Source organism: Echiichthys vipera, assembly GCF_963691815.1.
Source record: "Echiichthys vipera genome assembly, chromosome: 23".
Lineage (NCBI taxonomy): Eukaryota > Metazoa > Chordata > Actinopteri > Perciformes > Trachinidae > Echiichthys > Echiichthys vipera.
This window is the reverse complement of record NC_139848.1, coordinates 110,482-129,501: the sequence shown is the minus strand read 5'-3', so window position 1 is coordinate 129,501 and position 19,020 is coordinate 110,482. Positions and strand designations below refer to the sequence as shown.

At 50.4% G+C, this 19,020-nt stretch overlaps 2 protein-coding genes across 2 annotated transcripts in view; one reads left to right on the top strand and one right to left on the bottom strand.

Moving 5' to 3' along the window:
• The window catches only part of LOC310964692 (target of Nesh-SH3-like), a gene marked incomplete at its 5' end in the record, with an annotated part of 7,177 nt that extends 7,138 nt beyond the window's left edge, over positions 1-39 (bottom strand). Inside the window, one exon of the mRNA XM_083937947.1 lies at positions 33-39. Coding sequence (XP_083794073.1) covers positions 33-39 — 7 coding nt within the window. The remainder of the gene's footprint in view (positions 1-32) is intronic.
• Positions 40-2,078: 2,039 nt separating this feature from the next.
• Positions 2,079-9,219, top strand: LOC310964691 (adhesion G-protein coupled receptor G7-like; the record flags this gene model as incomplete). The annotated part of the gene is made up of 15 exons (XM_083937946.1): positions 2,079-2,193; positions 2,336-2,440; positions 3,863-3,972; positions 4,066-4,206; positions 4,315-4,403; positions 4,477-4,625; positions 6,763-6,876; positions 6,949-7,151; positions 7,288-7,440; positions 7,522-7,634; positions 7,706-8,040; positions 8,130-8,211; positions 8,329-8,487; positions 8,793-8,949; positions 9,019-9,219. Coding segments are annotated over 15 exons (2,226 nt in total), but the record flags the coding sequence as incomplete, so codon positions are not given.
• Positions 9,220-19,020: the final 9,801 nt, after the last annotated feature.

The following is a 19,020-nucleotide window of genomic DNA, read 5'->3' as shown; positions in this document are numbered from 1 at the left end:
GCTCCTCCCACTACTACTGAAGCTCCTCCCACTACTCATTTACCCAATACTACTACTGAAGCTCCTCCCACTACTCCTTTACCCAATACTACTACTGTAGCTCCTCCCACTACTCCTTTACCCAATACTACTGTAGCTCCTCCCACTACTCCTTTACCCAATACTACTACTGAAGCTCCTCCCACTACTCCTTACCCAATACTACTACTGAAGCTCCTCCCACTACTCCTTTACCCAATACTACTACTGAAGCTCCTCCCACTACTCATTTACCCAATACTACTACTGTAGCTCCTCCTACTCCTTTACCCAATACTACTACTGAAGCTCCTCCCACTACTCCTTTACCCAATACCACTACTGTAGCTCCTCCTACTCCTTTACCCAATACTACTACTGTAGCTCCTCCCACTACTCCTTTACCCAATACCACTACTGTAGCTCCTCCCACTACTCCTTTACCCAATACTACTACTGTAGCTCCTCCCACTACTCCTTTACCCAATACTACTACTGTAGCTCCTCCTACTACTCCTTTACCCAATACTACTACTGTAGCTCCTCCCACTACTCCTTTACCCAATACTACTACTGTAGCTCCTCCCACTACTCCTTTACCCAATACTACTACTGAAGCTCCTCCCACTACTCCTTTACCCAATACCACTACTGTAGCTCCTCCCACTACTCCTTTACCCAATACTACTACTGTAGCTCCTCCCACTACTCCTTTACCCAATACTACTACTGAAGCTCCTCCCACTACTCCTTTACCCAATACCACTACTGTAGCTCCTCCCACTACTCCTTTACCCAATACTACTACTGTAGCTCCTCCCACTACTCCTTTACCCAATACTACTACTGAAGCTCCTCCCACTACTCCTTTACCCAATACTACTGTAGCTCCTCCTACTACTACTCCTTTACCCAATACTACTACTGTAGCTCCTCCCACTACTCCTTTACCCAATACTACTACTGAAGCTCCTCCCACTACTCCTTTACCCAATACCACTACTGTAGCTCCTCCCACTACTCCTTTACCCAATACTACTACTGTAGCTCCTCCCACTACTCCTTTACCCAATACTACTACTGAAGCTCCTCCCACTACTCCTTTACCCAATACTACTACTGTAGCTCCTCCTACTACTCCTTTACCCAATACTACTACTGTAGCTCCTCCCACTACTCCTTTACCCAATACTACTACTGAAGCTCCTCCCACTACTCCTTTACCCACTACTACTGCTGAAGCTCCTCCCACTACTCCTTTACCCAATACTACTACTGAAGCTCCTCCCACTACTCCTTTACCCAATACTACTACTGAAGCTCCTCCCACTACTCCTTTACCCAATACTACTACTGAAGCTCCTCCCACTACTCCTTTACCCAATACTACTACTGTAGCTCCTCCTACTACTCCTTTACCCAATACTACTACTGAAGCTCCTCCCACTACTCCTTTACCCAATACTACTACTGAAGCTCCTCCCACTACTCCTTTACCCAATACTACTACTGTAGCTCCTCCTACTACTCCTTTACCCAATACTACTACTGTAGCTCCTCCCACTACTCCTTTACCCAATACTACTACTGAAGCTCCTCCCACTACTCCTTTACCCAATACTACTGCTGAAGCTCCTCCCACTACTCCTTTACCCAATACTACTACTGAAGCTCCTCCCACTACTCCTTTACCCAATACTACTACTGTAGCTCCTCCCACTACTCCTTTACCCAATACTACTACTGTAGCTCCTCCCACTCCTCCTTTACCCAATACTACTACTGTAGCTCCTCCCACTACCCCTCTACCCAATACTACTACTGTAGCTCCTCCCACTACTACTCCTTTACCCAATACTACTACTGTAGCTCCTCCCACTCCTTTACCCAATACTACTGTAGCTCCTCCCACTACTCCTTTACCCAATACTACTGTAGCCCCTCCCACTACTCCTTTACCCAATACTACTGTAGCTCCTCCCACTACTCCTTTACCCAATACCACTACTGTAGCTCCTCCCACTCCTCCTTTACCCAATAGTACTACTGTAGCTCCTCCCACTACCCCTCCCACTGAAGCCCCTCCCCCTCCGGTGGTTTGTGATAATGGAGGAATGCCATTGGACGGCGCCTGCATCTGTCCTGACGAATGGACCGGAGAGACGTGTTCAGAGGGTACGACACCGCAGCGCCTCATTAAAGGGTCGTTCCACCCTGACTGAGTCCTTCAGGTTCTCACCTCCTCCCCCTTCTCCCCCTCCTCCACCTCCTCCCCCTTCTCCCCCTCCTCCCCCTTCTCCACCTCCTCCACCCTCAGAAAACTTCTGTCCATCCCAGGAGTTGGACGGGTTCATGTTCCCGCAGACTCCCATTGGCTGGTTCGCTTATTCTGAGGAGGCGTGTCCAACGGGAACGGGCGGAGGTACGTTTCTACACCTTTACCTCCACCTTTACCTCCACCCCTCCATCCATCCCTCCATCACTTTACCTCCACCTTTACCCTCCACCCCTCCATCCATCACTTTACCTCCACCTTTACCTCCATCACTTTACCTCCACCTTTACCTCCATCACTTTACCCTCCACCCATCACTTTACCTCCACCTTTACCTCCACCCCTCCATCCATCCCTCCATCCCTTTACCTCCACCACTTTACCTCCACCCCTCCATCACTTTACCTCCACCTTTACCTCCACCCCTCCATCACTTTACCTCCACCCCTCCATCCACCCCTCCATCACTTTACCCTCCACCCCTCCATCACTTTACCTCCACCCCTCCATCACTTTACCTCCACCCCTCCATCACTTTACCCTCCACCCCTCCATCACTTTACCTCCACCCCTCCATCACTTTACCTCCACCCCTCCATCACTTTACCTCCACCTTTACCTCCATCACTTTACCTCCACCCCTCCATCACTTTACCTCCACCCCTCCATCACTTTACCTCCACCCCTCCATCACTTTACCTCCACCCCTCCATCACTTTACCTCCACCCCTCCATCACTTTACCCTCCACCCCTCCATCACTTTACCTCCACCCCTCCATCACTTTACCTCCACCCCTCCATCACTTTACCTCCACCCCTCCATCACTTTACCCTCCACCCCTCCATCACTTTACCTCCACCCCTCCATCACTTTACCTCCACCCCTCCATCACTTTACCTCCACCCCTCCATCACTTTACCTCCATCCCTCCATCACTTTACCTCCACCCCTCCATCACTTTACCCTCCACCCCTCCATCACTTTACCCTCCACCCCTCCATCACTTTACCTCCACCCCTCCATCACTTTACCTCCACCCCTCCATCACTTTACCTCCACCCCTCCATCACTTTACCCTCCACCCCTCCATCACTTTACCCTCCACCCCTCCATCACTTTACCCTCCACCCCTCCATCACTTTACCTCCACCCCTCCATCACTTTACCCTCCACCCCTCCATCACTTTACCTCCACCCCTCCATCACTTTACCCTCCACCCCTCCATCACTTTACCCTCCACCCCTCCATCACTTTACCCTCCACCCCTCCATCACTTTACCTCCACCCCTCCATCACTTTACCCTCCATCCCTCCATCACTTTACCTCCACCCCTCCATCACTTTACCTCCACCCCTCCATCACTTTACCCTCCACCCCTCCATCACTTTACCCTCCACCCCTCCATCACTTTACCTCCACCCCTCCATCACTTTACCTCCACCCCTCCATCACTTTACCCTCCACCCCTCCATCACTTTACATCCACCCCTCCATCACTTTACCCTCCACCCCTCCATCACTTTACCTCCACCCCTCCATCACTTTACCCTCCACCCCTCCATCAGCTGGTAAACCCCGAGCCTCCACCCGATGTTCCTCCACCCACGGAGCGCCCAGTTTCCAGCGTCTGCGGCTGCTCCAGTGTGACCAGACGCTCAGCGACCTCCAACAGAACGTGAGAACCCGTCGTTCCCGTGTTTTTGACCACGTGACGGCGTCTTGTTTTGTTCTAAACTGCAGCTCCAGAGTAACGCGTCTCCTCTCTCAGCTCACCGGCACGCTGGATTTGGAGACGCTGGCGAGCAGCGCTCAGATTCTGACCTCCAAACCCGAAGAGCTGACGCCTGAGGACGTGACCGCGGCGGCTCAGATCGCCAACACGCTGCTGCTGTCTCCCAACGCCACCGAGGTAAAGTCAACCCGCCCTGCAGCGGACGCCAAACCACAAGGCTGAGAAACAGAACGACAAAGCACGAGTAATAACAACCGCTGATGGACTCTTGTGTCTGTGCTGCAGAGCGTCAGAGTCGCGGCGGTCGCCACAGTCAGCCAGCTGCTGAACGCCAGCACGCCGGACGGCGGCGAGGAAAGCGACGCCACTCTCAGGTAGGAGCGCTTCCCTCTGGTTCAGGCTGTGGTTTCAGACCCACGGACGGTGCGTTTTCTGTCCTGTGCCCAGCCTGACGCTGACCCTGGAGCAGCTCTCCCTGAACCTCAGCCTCAGCACCAACGCCACCCACGCCAAAGTGGTGCAACCCAACCTGGTGGTGCAGTCGGCGCTGATCCCTGCAGAGGACACGCAGGGCGTCCAGTTCAGCGCCCTGTCAGGTGACCGTCGACCACCACGACTCACAGCTGAGCCTCAGATTTACTCACTTTACTCTGCAGCTTCACTCAGATAAGAGAGGAACGTAAACGCTTGATTAGAAGTGACCTTTGACCACGATCGACCCGTCAGGAGCTCGGCGCTTTGTTCTGGAGATAACGCGCTCGAGCTTCGACAGACATCAATGAAACCACTCAAACACAAACAGGAGCCACTGTGCAGCCACAAAGACCTGCACCTGGACCCCAACATCCACTAATCTGACGTCTCAATCACGCCGTCACACGTCACACGTCACACGCACTGATGCCTGTTTGTGTTGTTTGAAATGTCCGCGCATGGTCCCTCCTTCTTTTTTCTACGTCCCAACAGGCGCACAGGAAATGACCTCAGAGCCGCCGTAGGCCTCGTGCTCGTACACGTGCGCACGCTCGTGCTCGTACACGTGCAAACGTGCTTTACTAAAGCCCACCTCTCCCAAACGGGCCGTGGACGGCAAGCGTGCCGCTCCTAGACGTGGTACGGTTGCACTCACACTGGTCAAAGGATCCAGACTTTAGCCGTGACACGTGCTGGGGCACGGTGCAGAGGCACAGTGGGAGGGCGCCCTGAGAGGCTTAAGAGCCGGAGGCGAGTCACTCACTTTCACGTCCGTCTGAATCCCTGTATAACCAAACTGTTTCCCGCTGTCGTACGTTAGAAAAACAGAACCTTCATAGATGGAAAAACTTTATCAAACTAACGCTAAACCGGCTCAGATGAACCCAGGTCACCGTGACCCTGTAACCGCTGTAAGCAGCCGTCCACGCACGCGTGTCCTGGACGAGCCCGACCACGCACGCGTGTCCTGGACGAGCCCGACCACGCGTGTCCTGGTATTAAAACAGACAGGTTCTGAATCCTTCAGGAGGAGTTCCCCCTTGTTCCGAGAGACGAGTGAAACTTTATTGTTTTATAACAAACAGGAAGTTTCTTTTATGTCCGGCTTCTTTAGAGTCGAGAGTTCAGCTGAGGTGATTCATCTTTATGGTTTTATGGTTTTTATTCTGATCACTGGGACGTCTTTATCGTCTGCATGTGTTCCACTGAGCAGCTTCTAAAGACCTGCGTCTGCACGGCGCCCTCTGGGGACCGGGGTCATGATGACAGCAGAACACAAAGGCACCGTGTTCGACCCTCAGATTCACCAACGCTGGACTCCCTGGGACTGAAAACGTCCCCGAGGCAACTTCAGGCCAAAGCACCTGGACCTGGTTCTGTGTCAGGAAGACGTTTCACCAGGACCTGGACCAGGCTGGGACTGGACCAGGACCAGGACCAGGACCAGGCTGTAACTGGACCAGGATCAGGCTGGGACTGAACCAGGACCAGGACCAGGACCAGGCTGGGACTGAACCAGGACCAGGACCAGGCTTGGACTGAACCAGGACCAGGACCAGGCTGGGACTGAACCAGGACCAGGACCAGGACCAGGCTTGGACTGAACCAGGACCAGGACCAGGCTGGGACTGAACCAGGACCAGGCTGGGACTGAACCAGGACCAGGACCAGGCTGGGACTGAACCAGGACCAGGCTGGGACTGAACCAGGACCAGGACCAGGCTGGGACTGGACCAGGACCAGGACCAGGCTGGGACTGAACCAGGACCAGGCTGGGACTGAACCAGGTCCAGGACCAGGCTGGGACTGGTCCTGGACCTGGTCCAGTCATTGGTGGAAGTAGGTCTGGACTTGATTAGTCCTGGTCTTGGTCCTGGTCCTGGTCCTGGTCCTGGACCTGGTCCAGTCCCAGCCTGGTCCTGGTCCAGGTCCTGGTCCTGGTCCTGGTCAGATGCGTTCATGAACTGCTGAAGCCTCTTGGATCAGAGGTGAAACGTCTCCCTGACACAGAACCAGGTCCAGTTGCTTTGAGGACGTTTTAAAGGTCGTTTTTTGGGCGGCGAGTTGGAACAAACGTCCAAGACTCAGTTAGAAATCACAGAGAAGGCGTTCAAACCCGGGTACTCACGTGACGTGGCGTCGGCTCGATGTGGGCGCCAACGGGAGCCTGAAAGACACAAAAACAACATTTAAACCAAAACCAAACAAACAACGGAGCGTCTCATGACATCACTAACAGCTGTTTCCCGGTGCGTTCAGGGACGACAGGAAGTTTCATCGCCGACCGCATTCAGCTGAACACCAACACGTCGACAGTCGTGGTGGAACACGGGTTCGTCGCCGACGCCGTGATCTACGTGCGGTTCCCTGCAGGTGAGTGACGTTCAGAAATGTGATTTCAGAATAAAACGTCCTGAAGTTTCACGTGTTTGTGTCGTGAAACAGACGCCAGCGGGCGCCTGAAGCCGGCCAACGTCTCCAGCGTCTCCAGCGTCTCGCTGGGTTTCGTCCTCTACCAGAACGACCGTTTCTTCAGGTCCCGGCGCTACAGACGGCGCCGGGCCACCGTCAGGGTCCTGTCGGCGAGCGTCCGGGGTCAGGGAAGCAGCGTGGAGCCGCAACACGTGGAGATGCTGTTCAGACCGACGGTCAGAAAACACCTGACCGTTAAAATCTGTTTAATGGTCTAAACTGATGTTTTAATGGTCGTTGAGGTGGCGGCGGCGGTCGTCACACCTGCGTCTTTAGAGGAACGCGTCAGTGACGGTGTCGTGTCCGTCTCAGGTGTTGGACGGGACGTCTCTGTTCGACTTCGCCTGCGTGTCGTGGAGCTTCAGCGCGGACGACTGGAGCTCCTCCGGCTGCTGGAAGGGAAACGCCAGCGACGGGCTCCTGGCGTGCTTCTGCAACCACACGACCAACTTCGCCGCTCTCTGGGTGAGAAACGCCGACACACACAGTTTCACAGACGACAAACGCAGAGACAGGAAGTTTGAGGTTCTCGTGTTTGTGTTTCAGTCGTTCAGAGAGAATTACGAGTACGCCGCCGCCCTGGACGCCATTTCTGTCGCTGGACTTTCTGTTTCCATTCTGGGTTTGGTCGTCACGATAATTCACCACCTCAGAGACAAGTAAGACCTTTATTTTGAAATGTTACGACTTCTGTTTTGGACTTTATTCTGAAAATCCGTCTGTACTGCAGCTTTAAGAGCTACAGGAACTCCCAGAATGCTTTGCTGAGCATCTGCGTCAGCCTGCTGGCGTTCATCGTCACCTTCCTCGCCGGAGTCGGGAACAGCCGCCGGGACGCCGGCCCCGTGGAGGTCGACACCCAAACCAACGCCGTCCTGGAGTCTGAGGAACACGTGGAGCCAGACGCGGGCTCGTGTTCGGCGGTGGCGGCACTGCTGCACTACTTCCTGTTAGCCACCTTCACGTGGAACGGCGTGTACGGCACTCAGCTGGTGCTGCTGGTGCGGCCCATGAGACGCAACCTGCCGCCGCACTGGGCGCCGCTCAGCGTGGCCGTGGGCTGGGGTACGGGCCGGCGGGGACGGGCCGACGGGGACGCCTTCAAAACAAGTTTAACGTTTACATTTAAACGCTAACTTCCTGTTTCCTGTCAGGAGTCCCGGCTGTCGTCATGGCGATCACACTGGGCGCCACCTACAGCGTGGACAACCCTCTGGGATACAGACAGGAGGAATTGTGGGTCCATCAGCACCGTCATCAACAACAACAACAACAACGACGATGACGATGACGTTTGTTTACGTTCGTTTACGTTTGTTGTTGTTTGTTTACGTTGTTTGTTGTTTGTTGCAGCTGCTGGCTCGCAGCTCTGGATAAATCCAAACGCTTCGACTTCAGGAAGCCGATGTTTTTGGGTTTCCTGCTTCCAGTCGGCGCGATTCTGATCTACAACGGCGTTCTGCTGGTTCTGGTCTCGCTGACCACTTGCAGGACCGACTCCGCCCTCAACAGGTAACACTTCCTCTTGCCCCGCCCCTTCAGGTATCACGCAATCACGGCCACGCCCCCTCAGGTAACACGTCCTCCTGGCCCCGCCCCCTCAGGTAACACGTCCTCCTGGCCCCGCCCCCTCCGATAACACGTCCTCCTGGCCCCGCCCCCTCAGGTAACACATCCTCCTGGCCACACCCTCCTCAGGTAACACGTCCTCCTGGCCCCGCCCCCTCAGGCAACACATCCTCCTGGCCCCGCCCCCTCAGGTAACACGTCCTCCTGGCCCCGCCCCCTCAGGTAACCTCATGTTTCTGTGGGTTCAGGACCGACCCGTGGTCCCTGTGGAGGAGGCTCCTGCCCAGTCTCTCCCTGGCCCTGCTGCTGGGTCTGTCCTGGTCTCTGGGGTACCTGGTCCTGGTCACCACGGGTCCATCTCACCTGGCGTTCAGCGTCCTCTTCTGCGTCTGTACGACCACACAGGTGCGTCTCTCTCACGCTTCACAGAATAAAAGGACAAACACAGGTGAACCTGGTCCTCGTGTCCCTCAGGGGGTCCAGATCTTCGTCCTCTTCACGGCCAGAACGCCGTCCTTCAGAGCCGCCGTGTCCCGGTCCGTGTCCCGGTCCGTGGCCTACGTCTCAGGCATCAGCATCCCGCTCAGAGAGTCCAGCTACCGTCTGCAGAAGAGCGCCGGGGCGAGCAGCGCCGAGGCGAGCAGCGCCGAGTCCTACAGGGACCTGAGGGACTGACGCCGACGTTTGACTTTTCTATGTTTCACTGTAAATGATGTTTAAATGATGTTTAAATGGTTTAAAATGATGTTTAAATGGTTTTAAATGATGTTTAAATGATGTTTAAATGGTTTAAAATGATGTTTAAATGATGTTTAAATGATGTTTAAATGGTTTAAAATGATGTTTAAATGGTTTTAAATGGTTTTAAATGATGTTTAAATGGTTTAAAATGATGTTTAAATGGTTTTAAATGGTTTTAAATGGTTTTAAATGATGTTTAAATGGTTTTAAATGATGTTTAAATGGTTTAAAATGATGTTTAAATGGTTTAAAATGATGTTTAAATGGTTTAAAATGATGTTTAAATGGTTTAAAATGATGTTTAAATGGTTTTAAATGATGTTTAAATGGTTTTAAATGATGTTTAAATGGTTTTAAATGATGTTTAAATGGTTTAAAATGATGTTTAAATGGTTTAAAATTATGTTTAAATGGTTTTAAATGATGTTTAAATGATGTTTAAATGGTTTTAAATGATGTTTAAATGGTTTTAAATGATGTTTAAATGATGTTTAAATGGTTTTAAATGATGTTTAAATGATGTTTAAATGGTTTTAAATGATGTTTAAATGATGTTTAAATGGTTTAAAATGGTTTTAAATGATGTTTAAATGGTTTAAAATGATGTTTAAATGGTTTAAAATGATGTTTAAATGGTTTAAAATGATGTTTAAATGATGTTTAAATGGTTTTAAATGATGTTTAAATGGTTTAAAATGATGTTTAAATGGTTTTAAATGATGTTTAAATGGTTTAAAATGATGTTTAAATGGTTTTAAATGATGTTTAAATGGTTTTAAATGATGTTTAAATGGTTTAAAATGATGTTTAAATGGTTTTAAATGATGTTTAAATGGTTTAAAATGGTTTTAAATGGTTTTAAATGATGTTTAAATGATGTTTAAATGGTTTAAAATGATGTTTAAATGGTTTAAAATGATGTTTAAATGGTTTTAAATGATGTTTAAATGGTTTAAAATGATGTTTAAATGGTTTTAAATGATGTTTAAATGGTTTAAAATGGTTTTAAATGGTTTTAAATGATGTTTAAATGGTTTAAAATGATGTTTAAATGGTTTTAAATGATGTTTAAATGGTTTAAAATGGTTTTAAATGGTTTTAAATGATGTTTAAATGATGTTTAAATGGTTTAAAATGATGTTTAAATGGTTTAAAATGATGTTTAAATGGTTTTAAATGATGTTTAAATGATGTTTAAATGGTTTAAAATGATGTTTAAATGGTTTTAAATGATGTTTAAAATGATGTTTAAATGGTTTTAAATGATGTTTAAATGGTTTAAAATGATGTTTAAATGGTTTAAAATGATGTTTAAATGATGTTTAAATGATGTTTAAATGATGTTTAAATGGTTGTAAATGATGTTTAAATGGTTTAAAATGATGTTTAAATGGTTTAAAATGATGTTTAAATGATGTTTAAATGATGTTTAAATGATGTTTAAATGATGTTTAAATGATGTTTAAATGATGTTTAAATGGTTTAAAATGATGTTTAAATGGTTTTAAATGGTTTAAAATGATGTTTAAATGGTTTTAAATGATGTTTAAATGGTTTTAAATGATGTTTAAATGGTTTTAAATGATGTTTAAATGATGTTTAAATGGTTTAAAATGATGTTTAAATGGTTTTAAATGATGTTTAAATGGTTTTAAATGATGTTTAAATGGTTGTAAATGATGTTTAAATGGTTTAAAATGATGTTTAAATGGTTTAAAATGATGTTTAAATGATGTTTAAATGATGTTTAAATGATGTTTAAATGGTTGTAAATGATGTTTAAATGGTTTAAAATGATGTTTAAATGGTTTAAAATGATGTTTAAATGGTTTTAAATGATGTTTAAATGGTTTTAAATGATGTTTAAATGGTTGTAAATGATGTTTAAATGGTTTAAAATGATGTTTAAATGGTTTTAAATGATGTTTAAATGGTTTTAAATGATGTTTAAATGGTTTAAAATGATGTTTAAATGGTTTTAAATGATGTTTAAATGGTTTTAAATGATGTTTAAATGGTTTAAAATGATGTTTAAATGGTTTAAAATGGTTTAAAATGATGTTTAAATGGTTTAAAATGATGTTTAAATGGTTTTAAATTATGTTTAAATGGTTTAAAATGATGTTTAAATGGTTTTAAATGATGTTTAAATGGTTTTAAAATGATGTTTAAATGGTTTAAAATGATGTTTAAATGGTTTTAAATGATGTTTAAATGGTTTAAAATGATGTTTAAATGGTTTAAAATGATGTTTAAATGATGTTTAAATGATGTTTAAATGATGTTTAAATGGTTGTAAATGATGTTTAAATGGTTTAAAATGATGTTTAAATGGTTTAAAATGATGTTTAAATGGTTTTAAATGATGTTTAAATGGTTTAAAATGATGTTTAAATGGTTTTAAATGATGTTTAAATGGTTTTAAATGATGTTTAAATGGTTTAAAATGATGTTTAAATGGTTTTAAATGGTTTTAAATGATGTTTAAATGGTTTTATATGATGTTTAAATGGTTTAAAATGATGTTTAAATGGTTTAAAATGATGTTTAAATGGTTTTAAATGATGTTTAAATGGTTTAAAATGATGTTTAAATGGTTTAAAATGATGTTTAAATGGTTTAAAATGATGTTTAAATGGTTTAAAATGATGTTTAAATTGTTAAAATGATGTTTAAATGGTTTTAAATGATGTTTAAATGGTTTAAAATGATGTTTAAATGATTCTTAATGTTAAAAATGTCCCAAACTAATATTTGAATCACCTAACCTGGAGACGAGCGTTTTACTGGTGTTAGAGGTGAAACTGGGCCCAGACGGACCCGGTTCTGATGGTTCTCTGTGGTTCCATCAGACTGTAACGGAGGCCGAGAGCCACTGGGGGGCGTCCAGACTCCACGCACAGATCTGGGCCCCTGAAACATCTCGAACCTGGTCTGTGTTTGTCAAACAGGACCAGAGAACCACGTGAGACTCAGGCGTGGAGGCGTGGAGGCGTGGAGGCGTGGAGGCGTGGGGGCGTGGAGGCGTGGCAGTGTGGCGGCCGGCGCCCCACAGCACCTGGAGACGCCTTAAAAACGCCAAAGCGCCTGAAACTCCACCGTGACCCCAAAGAGACAGACGGCGTGTCAGGAGTTCGGGACAGTTGGACGTGATTGGACGCTGGTTCCGTCCCCGAGGCCCTGAACATCTTCAGGAAGTCGATGCGTCTCTTTGATGCTCCGGCGCCGCAGCGGAGGCGCTTACGGGCCCGGTCTTGGCGTCTAGCGAGGGGAAAAGTCCTTGTTCTGCCGAGTCAGGGAGAACCCCCCGCCACAAATCATCCGGCGGCGTCCTAAACACGGGGCGTTACCGCGGCAACGGCAGGGAAATAAAGTCTGCGGGGAGATTCTCTGGTTCTGATCCGAGGGGCAGATGTGGGGGGTTTCCTGTTCCCTGGCTCTTGGTCCTGGATCCGGGCCCGTTGAGGACTCTGAGGGATCCCCCTGACTCACAGACCCAAACAGAACCAGCTGCAGGAGATCCAGAACCCCCCAGAACCTGCACCAGAACCTGCACCAGAACCCCCCAGAACCTGCACCAGAACCCCCCAGAACCTGCACCAGAACCCCCCGGAAACTGCACCAGAACCTGCACCAGAACCACAGAGCTGCTTTCACCGGACTCTACGGCGGTCAGTGACATCACAGGTGACATCACAGGTGACATCACAGGTGACGGGTTCTGGTGAGTCCCACGTGAGCCACAGAACTGGAGGTTCTGGACTTCAGCCCCAGAACCGGTCCAACAAACGCAGAGTGACAGAGAACCAGTTTAGTCCACTCTGTGTGTGTGTGTTTGTGTGTGTGTGTGTGTGTGTGTGTGTGTGTGTGTGTGTGTGTGTGTGTGTGTTTGTGTGTGTGTGTGTGTGTGTGTGTGTGTGTGTGTGTGTGTGTGTGTGTGTGTGTGTGTGTGTGTGTGTGTGTGTGTGTGTGTGTGTGCGTGTGCGTGTGTCTGTGTGTGTCTGTGTGTGTGTGTCTGTGTGTGTGTGTGTGTGTGTGTGTGTGCGTGTGTGTGTGTGTGTGTTGTTCATTAAAGACTCAGAATAAACAAACATAAGGGTCAGATCTCGTTACTCAACATGAAGCAGCAATGGCCTCACGCCCTCGGCTGCAGGGCGCTGTGTTCGCTCTGCGGGGGGGCGGGGGGCGGCGGCGGTGGAGCGGCGGTGGAGCGGCGGTGGAGCGGCGGTGGAGCGGCGGTGGAGCGGCGCTGTCTGTGTTGTATTTGAGGGCAGAGCGGCGCTGAGTGGGAGCAGATGTGGGCGTCAGAGGGGGTTTCCTCCTCACGGCGTCCTCGGGCTCCGACACGATCACGTTTCATTAAACGCTCACCGCCGCGTCCAAAACGTGACCAGCACGTGCCAAGTCCAAGTCGAGTCGAGACCGGGACCAGGTCCAGTTCAGTCCAAATCCAGACCAGGTCCAGGTCCAGGTCCAGGTCCAGACCAGGTCCAGACCAGGTCCAGGTCCAGGTCCAGACCAGGTCCAGGTCCAGGTCCAGGTCCAGACCAGGTCTAGGTCCAGGTCCAGGTCTAGACCAGGTCCAGGTCTACGTGTTCCTCTCTGATGAAACTATTTAAGGAACTTGGAGGTGAAAGTTAAATGTTCTGTACTGGAGCCGCTGAGGTCTGGACCAGGACTCAGGTCTGATTCAGGACTCAGCAGGAGGTCTGGACCAGGACTCAGCAGGAGGTCTGGACCAGGACTCGGGTCTGATCCAGGACTCAGCAGAAGGTCTGATCCAGGACTCAGCAGGAGGTCTGGACCAGGACTCAGGTCTGATCCAGGACTCAGGTCTGATCCAGGACTCAGGTCTGATACAGGACTCAGGAGGTGGTCTGATCCAGGACTGAGCAGGAGGTCTGGACCAGGACTCAGCAGGTGGTCTGGACCAGGACTCAGCAGGTGGTCTGGACCAGGACTCAGCAGGTGGTCTGGACCAGGACTCAGCAGGTGGTCTGGACCAGGACTCAGCAGGAGGTCTGGACCAGGACTCAGCAGGTGGTCTGGACCAGGACTTAGCAGGAGGTCTGGACCAGGACTCGGGGGGTGGTCTGGACCAGGACTCAGGTCTGGACCAGGACTCAGCAGGAGGTCTGGACCAGGACTCAGCAGGAGGTCTGGACAAGGACTCAGCAGGAGGTCTGGACCAGGACTCAGCAGGAGGTCTGGACCAGGACTCAGATCTGGACCAGGACTCAGCAGGAGGTCTGATCCAGGACTCAGCAGGAGGTCTGGACCAGGACTCAGCAGGAGGTCTGGACCAGGACTCAGAAGGAGGTCTGATTCAGGACTCAGCAGGAGGTCTGATTCAGGACTCAGCAGGAGGTCTGGACCAGGACTCAGCAGGAGGTCTGGACCAGGACTCGGGTCTGATTCAGGACTCAGCAGGAGGTCTGGACCAGGACTCAGCAGGAGGTCTGGACCAGGACTCAGCAGGAGGTCTGGACCAGGACTCGGGTCTCTCCCCGTCTCTGGACTCGTGAGTTTCCAGCTGCTGCAGGTTTATGTTTTGAATGTTTACACTGAACATTCCTCGTGTCTCTTATGTAACTCTGTAAGTGGATCCAGACCAGGACCAGGACCCGAGGCGTCTCTTTAAAGCTCACGTGAGGCCCCACATAGCTCCGTGTCCCCGGGGCCTCAGGGACGGACAATTAGATTTAAAAGGAGCTTTTTGAACTCAGTCCTGGGCCTTTAAAGACTCTGAGACGCTGCCTGAGACGGCCCCAGGACACAACCAGAGACAGACTCTGGAGTCCTCTGGAGACAGACTCTGGAGTCCTCTGAAGACGGACTCTAGTGTCCTCTGAAGACAGACTCTGGAGTCCTCTGGAGACGGACTCTGGAGTCCTCTGAAGTGTCCTCTGAAGACAGACTCTGAAGTGTCCTCTGAAGACGGACTCTGGAGTCCTCTGAAGACAGACTCTGGAGTCCTCTGGAGACAGACTCTGGAGTCCTCTGGAGACAGACTCTGGTGTCCTCTGGAGACAGACTCTGGAGTCCTCTGAAGACAGACTCTGGTGTCCTCTGAAGACAGACTCTGGAGTCCTCTGGAGACAGACTCTGGAGTCCTCTGGAGACAGACTCTGGTGTCCTCTGGAGACAGACTCTAGAGTCCTCTGGAGACAGACTCTGGAGTCCTCTGGAGACAGACTCTGGAGTCCTCTGGAGACGGACTCTGGAGTCCTCTGAAGACAGACTCTGGTGTGTCCTCTGAAGACAGACTCTGGAGTCCTCTGGAGACGGACTCTGGAGTCCTCTGGAGACGGACTCTGGAGTCCTCTGAAGACAGACTCTGGTGTCCTCTGAAGACAGACTCTGGAGTCCTCTGGAGACAGACTCTGGAGTCCTCTGGAGACGGACTCTGGAGTCCTCTGGAGACAGACTCTGGAGTCCTCTGAAGACAGACTCTGGTGTCCTCTGGAGACAGACTCTGGAGTCCTCTGGAGACAGACTCTGGTGTCCTCTGAAGACAGACTCTGGAGTCCTCTGGAGACAGACTCTGGAGTCCTCTGGAGACGGACTCTGGAGTCCTCTGGAGACAGACTCTGGAGTCCTCTGAAGTGTCCTCTGAAGACAGGGCCCTCTGGCCCCCCCCATCCTCCGCCTGCCCCCCCCGTCCTCCCCCTGTCCCCCCTCGTCCTCCCCCTCGTCCTCCCTCGTCCTCCCCCTGGTCCCCCCCCTCGTCCTCCCCCTCGTCCTCCCTCGTCCTCCCTCGTCCTCCCTCGTCCTCCCCCTCGTCCTCCCCCTCGTCCTCCCCCTCGTCCTCCCCCTGGTCCCCCCTCGTCCTCCCTCGTCCTCCCTCGTCCTCCCTCGTCCTCCCTCGTCCTCCACTCACTCTGCCAAGTCCAGTTTTTCCAAAAACAGGGGAATCCTGATCCAAAGGAGTTCATCTGCATCAGAACTCATCTGACAGAGACCAGGACAGAGACGAGGACAGAGACGAGGACAGAGACGAGCACAGAGACGAGGACGGGGACGAGGACGGGGACAGAGACGGAGACGAGGACAGAGATGAGGACGGGGACAGAGACGAGGACAGAGACCAGGACAGAGACGAGGACGAGGACAGAGACGAGGACAGAGACCAGGACAGAGACGAGGACAGAGACGAGGACAGAGATGAGGACGAGGACAGAGACGAGGACAGAGACGAGGACAAAGACACTCGACAGAGACACTCGACAGAGACGAGGACAGAGACGAGGACAGAGACACTCGACAGAGACGAGGACAGAGACGAGGACAGAGACACTCGACAGAGACGAGGACAGAGACGAGGACAGAGACGAGGACAGACACTCGACAGAGACGAGGACAGAGACACTCGACAGAGACGAGGACAGAGACGAGGACAGAGACACTCGACAGAGACGAGGACAGAGACACTCGACAGAGACGAGGACAGACACTCGACAGAGACGAGGACAGACACTCGACAGAGACGAGGACAGAGACACTCGACAGAGACGAGGACAGACACTCGACAGAGACGAGGACAGAGACACTCGACAGAGACGAGGACAGAGACACTCGACAGAGACGAGGACAGACACTCGACAGAGACGAGGACAGAGACGAGGACAGAGACGAGGACAGAGACGAGGACGAAGACACTCGACAGAGACGAGGACAGAGACACTCGACAGAGACGAGGACAGAGACACTCGACAGAGACGAGGACAGAGACGAGGACAGAGACGAGGACAGACACTCGACAGAGACGAGGACAGAGACACTCGACAGAGACGAGGACAGAGACACTCGACAGAGACGAGGACAGACACTCGACAGAGACGAGGACAGACACTCGACAGAGACGAGGACAGAGACGAGGACAGAGACGAGGACAGAGACGAGGACAGAGACGAGGACGAAGACACTCGACAGAGACGAGGACAGAGACACTCGACAGAGACGAGGACAGAGACACTCGACAGAGACGAGGACAGAGACGAGGACAGACACTCGACAGAGACGAGGACAGAGACACTCGACAGAGACGAGGACAGAGACACTCGACAGAGACGAGGACAGAGACGAGGACAGAGACACTTGACAGAGACGAGGACAGAGACGAGGACAGAGACACTTGACAGAGACGAGGACAGAGACACTCGACAGAGACGAGGACAGAGACACTCGACAGAGACGAGGACAGACACTCGACAGAGACGAGGACAGAGACACTCGACAGAGACGAGGACAGAGACGAGGACAGAGACGAGGACAGAGACACTCGACAGAGACGAGGACAGACACTCGACAGAGACGAGGACAGACACTCGACAGAGACGAGGACAGAGACGAGGACAGAGACGAGGACAGAGACGAGGACAGAGACGAGGACGAAGACACTCGACAGAGACGAGGACAGAGACGAGGACAGAGACGGGGACAGAGACGAGGACAGAAACGAGGACAGAGACACTCGACAGAGACGAGGACAGAGACGAGGACAGAGACGAGGACAGACACTCGACAGAGACGAGGACAGAGACACTCGACAGAGACGAGGACAGAGACACTCGACAGAGACGAGGACAGAGACACTCGACAGAGACGAGGACAGACACTCGACAGAGACGAGGACAGAGACGAGGACAGAGACGAGGACAGAGACGAGGACAGAGACGAGGACGAAGACACTCGACAGAGACGAGGACAGAGACACTCGACAGAGACGAGGACAGAGACACTCGACAGAGACGAGGACAGAGACGAGGACAGAGACGAGGACAGAGACGAGGACAGAGACGAGGACAGAGACGAGGACAGACACTCGACAGAGACGAGGACAGAGACACTCGACAGAGACGAGGACAGAGACACTCGACAGAGACGAGGACAGAGACGAGGACAGAGACACTTGACAGAGACGAGGACAGAGACGAGGACAGAGACACTCGACAGAGACGAGGACAGAGACACTCGACAGAGACGAGGACAGAGACACTCGACAGAGACGAGGACAGACACTCGACAGAGACGAGGACAGAGACACTCGACAGAGACGAGGACAGAGACGAGGACAGAGACGAGGACAGAGACGAGGACAAAGACACTCGACAGAGACGAGGACAGAGACACTCGACAGAGACGAGGACGAAGACACTCGACAGAGACGAGGACAGAGACGAGGACAGAGACGAGGAAAAGGACAGAGACGAGGACAGAGACGAGGACAGACACTCGACAGACACTTGACAGAGACGAGGACAGAGACGAGGACAGAGACACTCGACGGGGACGAGGACAGGCGTGTTTGTGACGGATCATTCTTTTTTTTAATAATGTTATGCTATTTATTTATATTTATAGCATTTTATATTATATTTATAGTATTATATAATATATTATAATAGTATATATATATTTATATAACAAGTGTGTTCACCAGACACCACACACACACCAGCAGTGTCATAGCAACATGACACACACACACACACACACACACACACACACACACACACACGCACACACACACACACACACTAAACTCTTTACAGAATATTAGCCAGTTTAGGTTGTTAACATATGTAACATGACTAAATAAGCGAGGACACACACGTCTGATAAAACATAAAGAGCTGTGTACTCACTCAGACCAGGATAGGTTGGAGAATGCTGAGTCACGCTACCTAGCTAGCTAGCTAGCGCCGGGGCCGGGCGGCCTCTCTTTACGTGTCC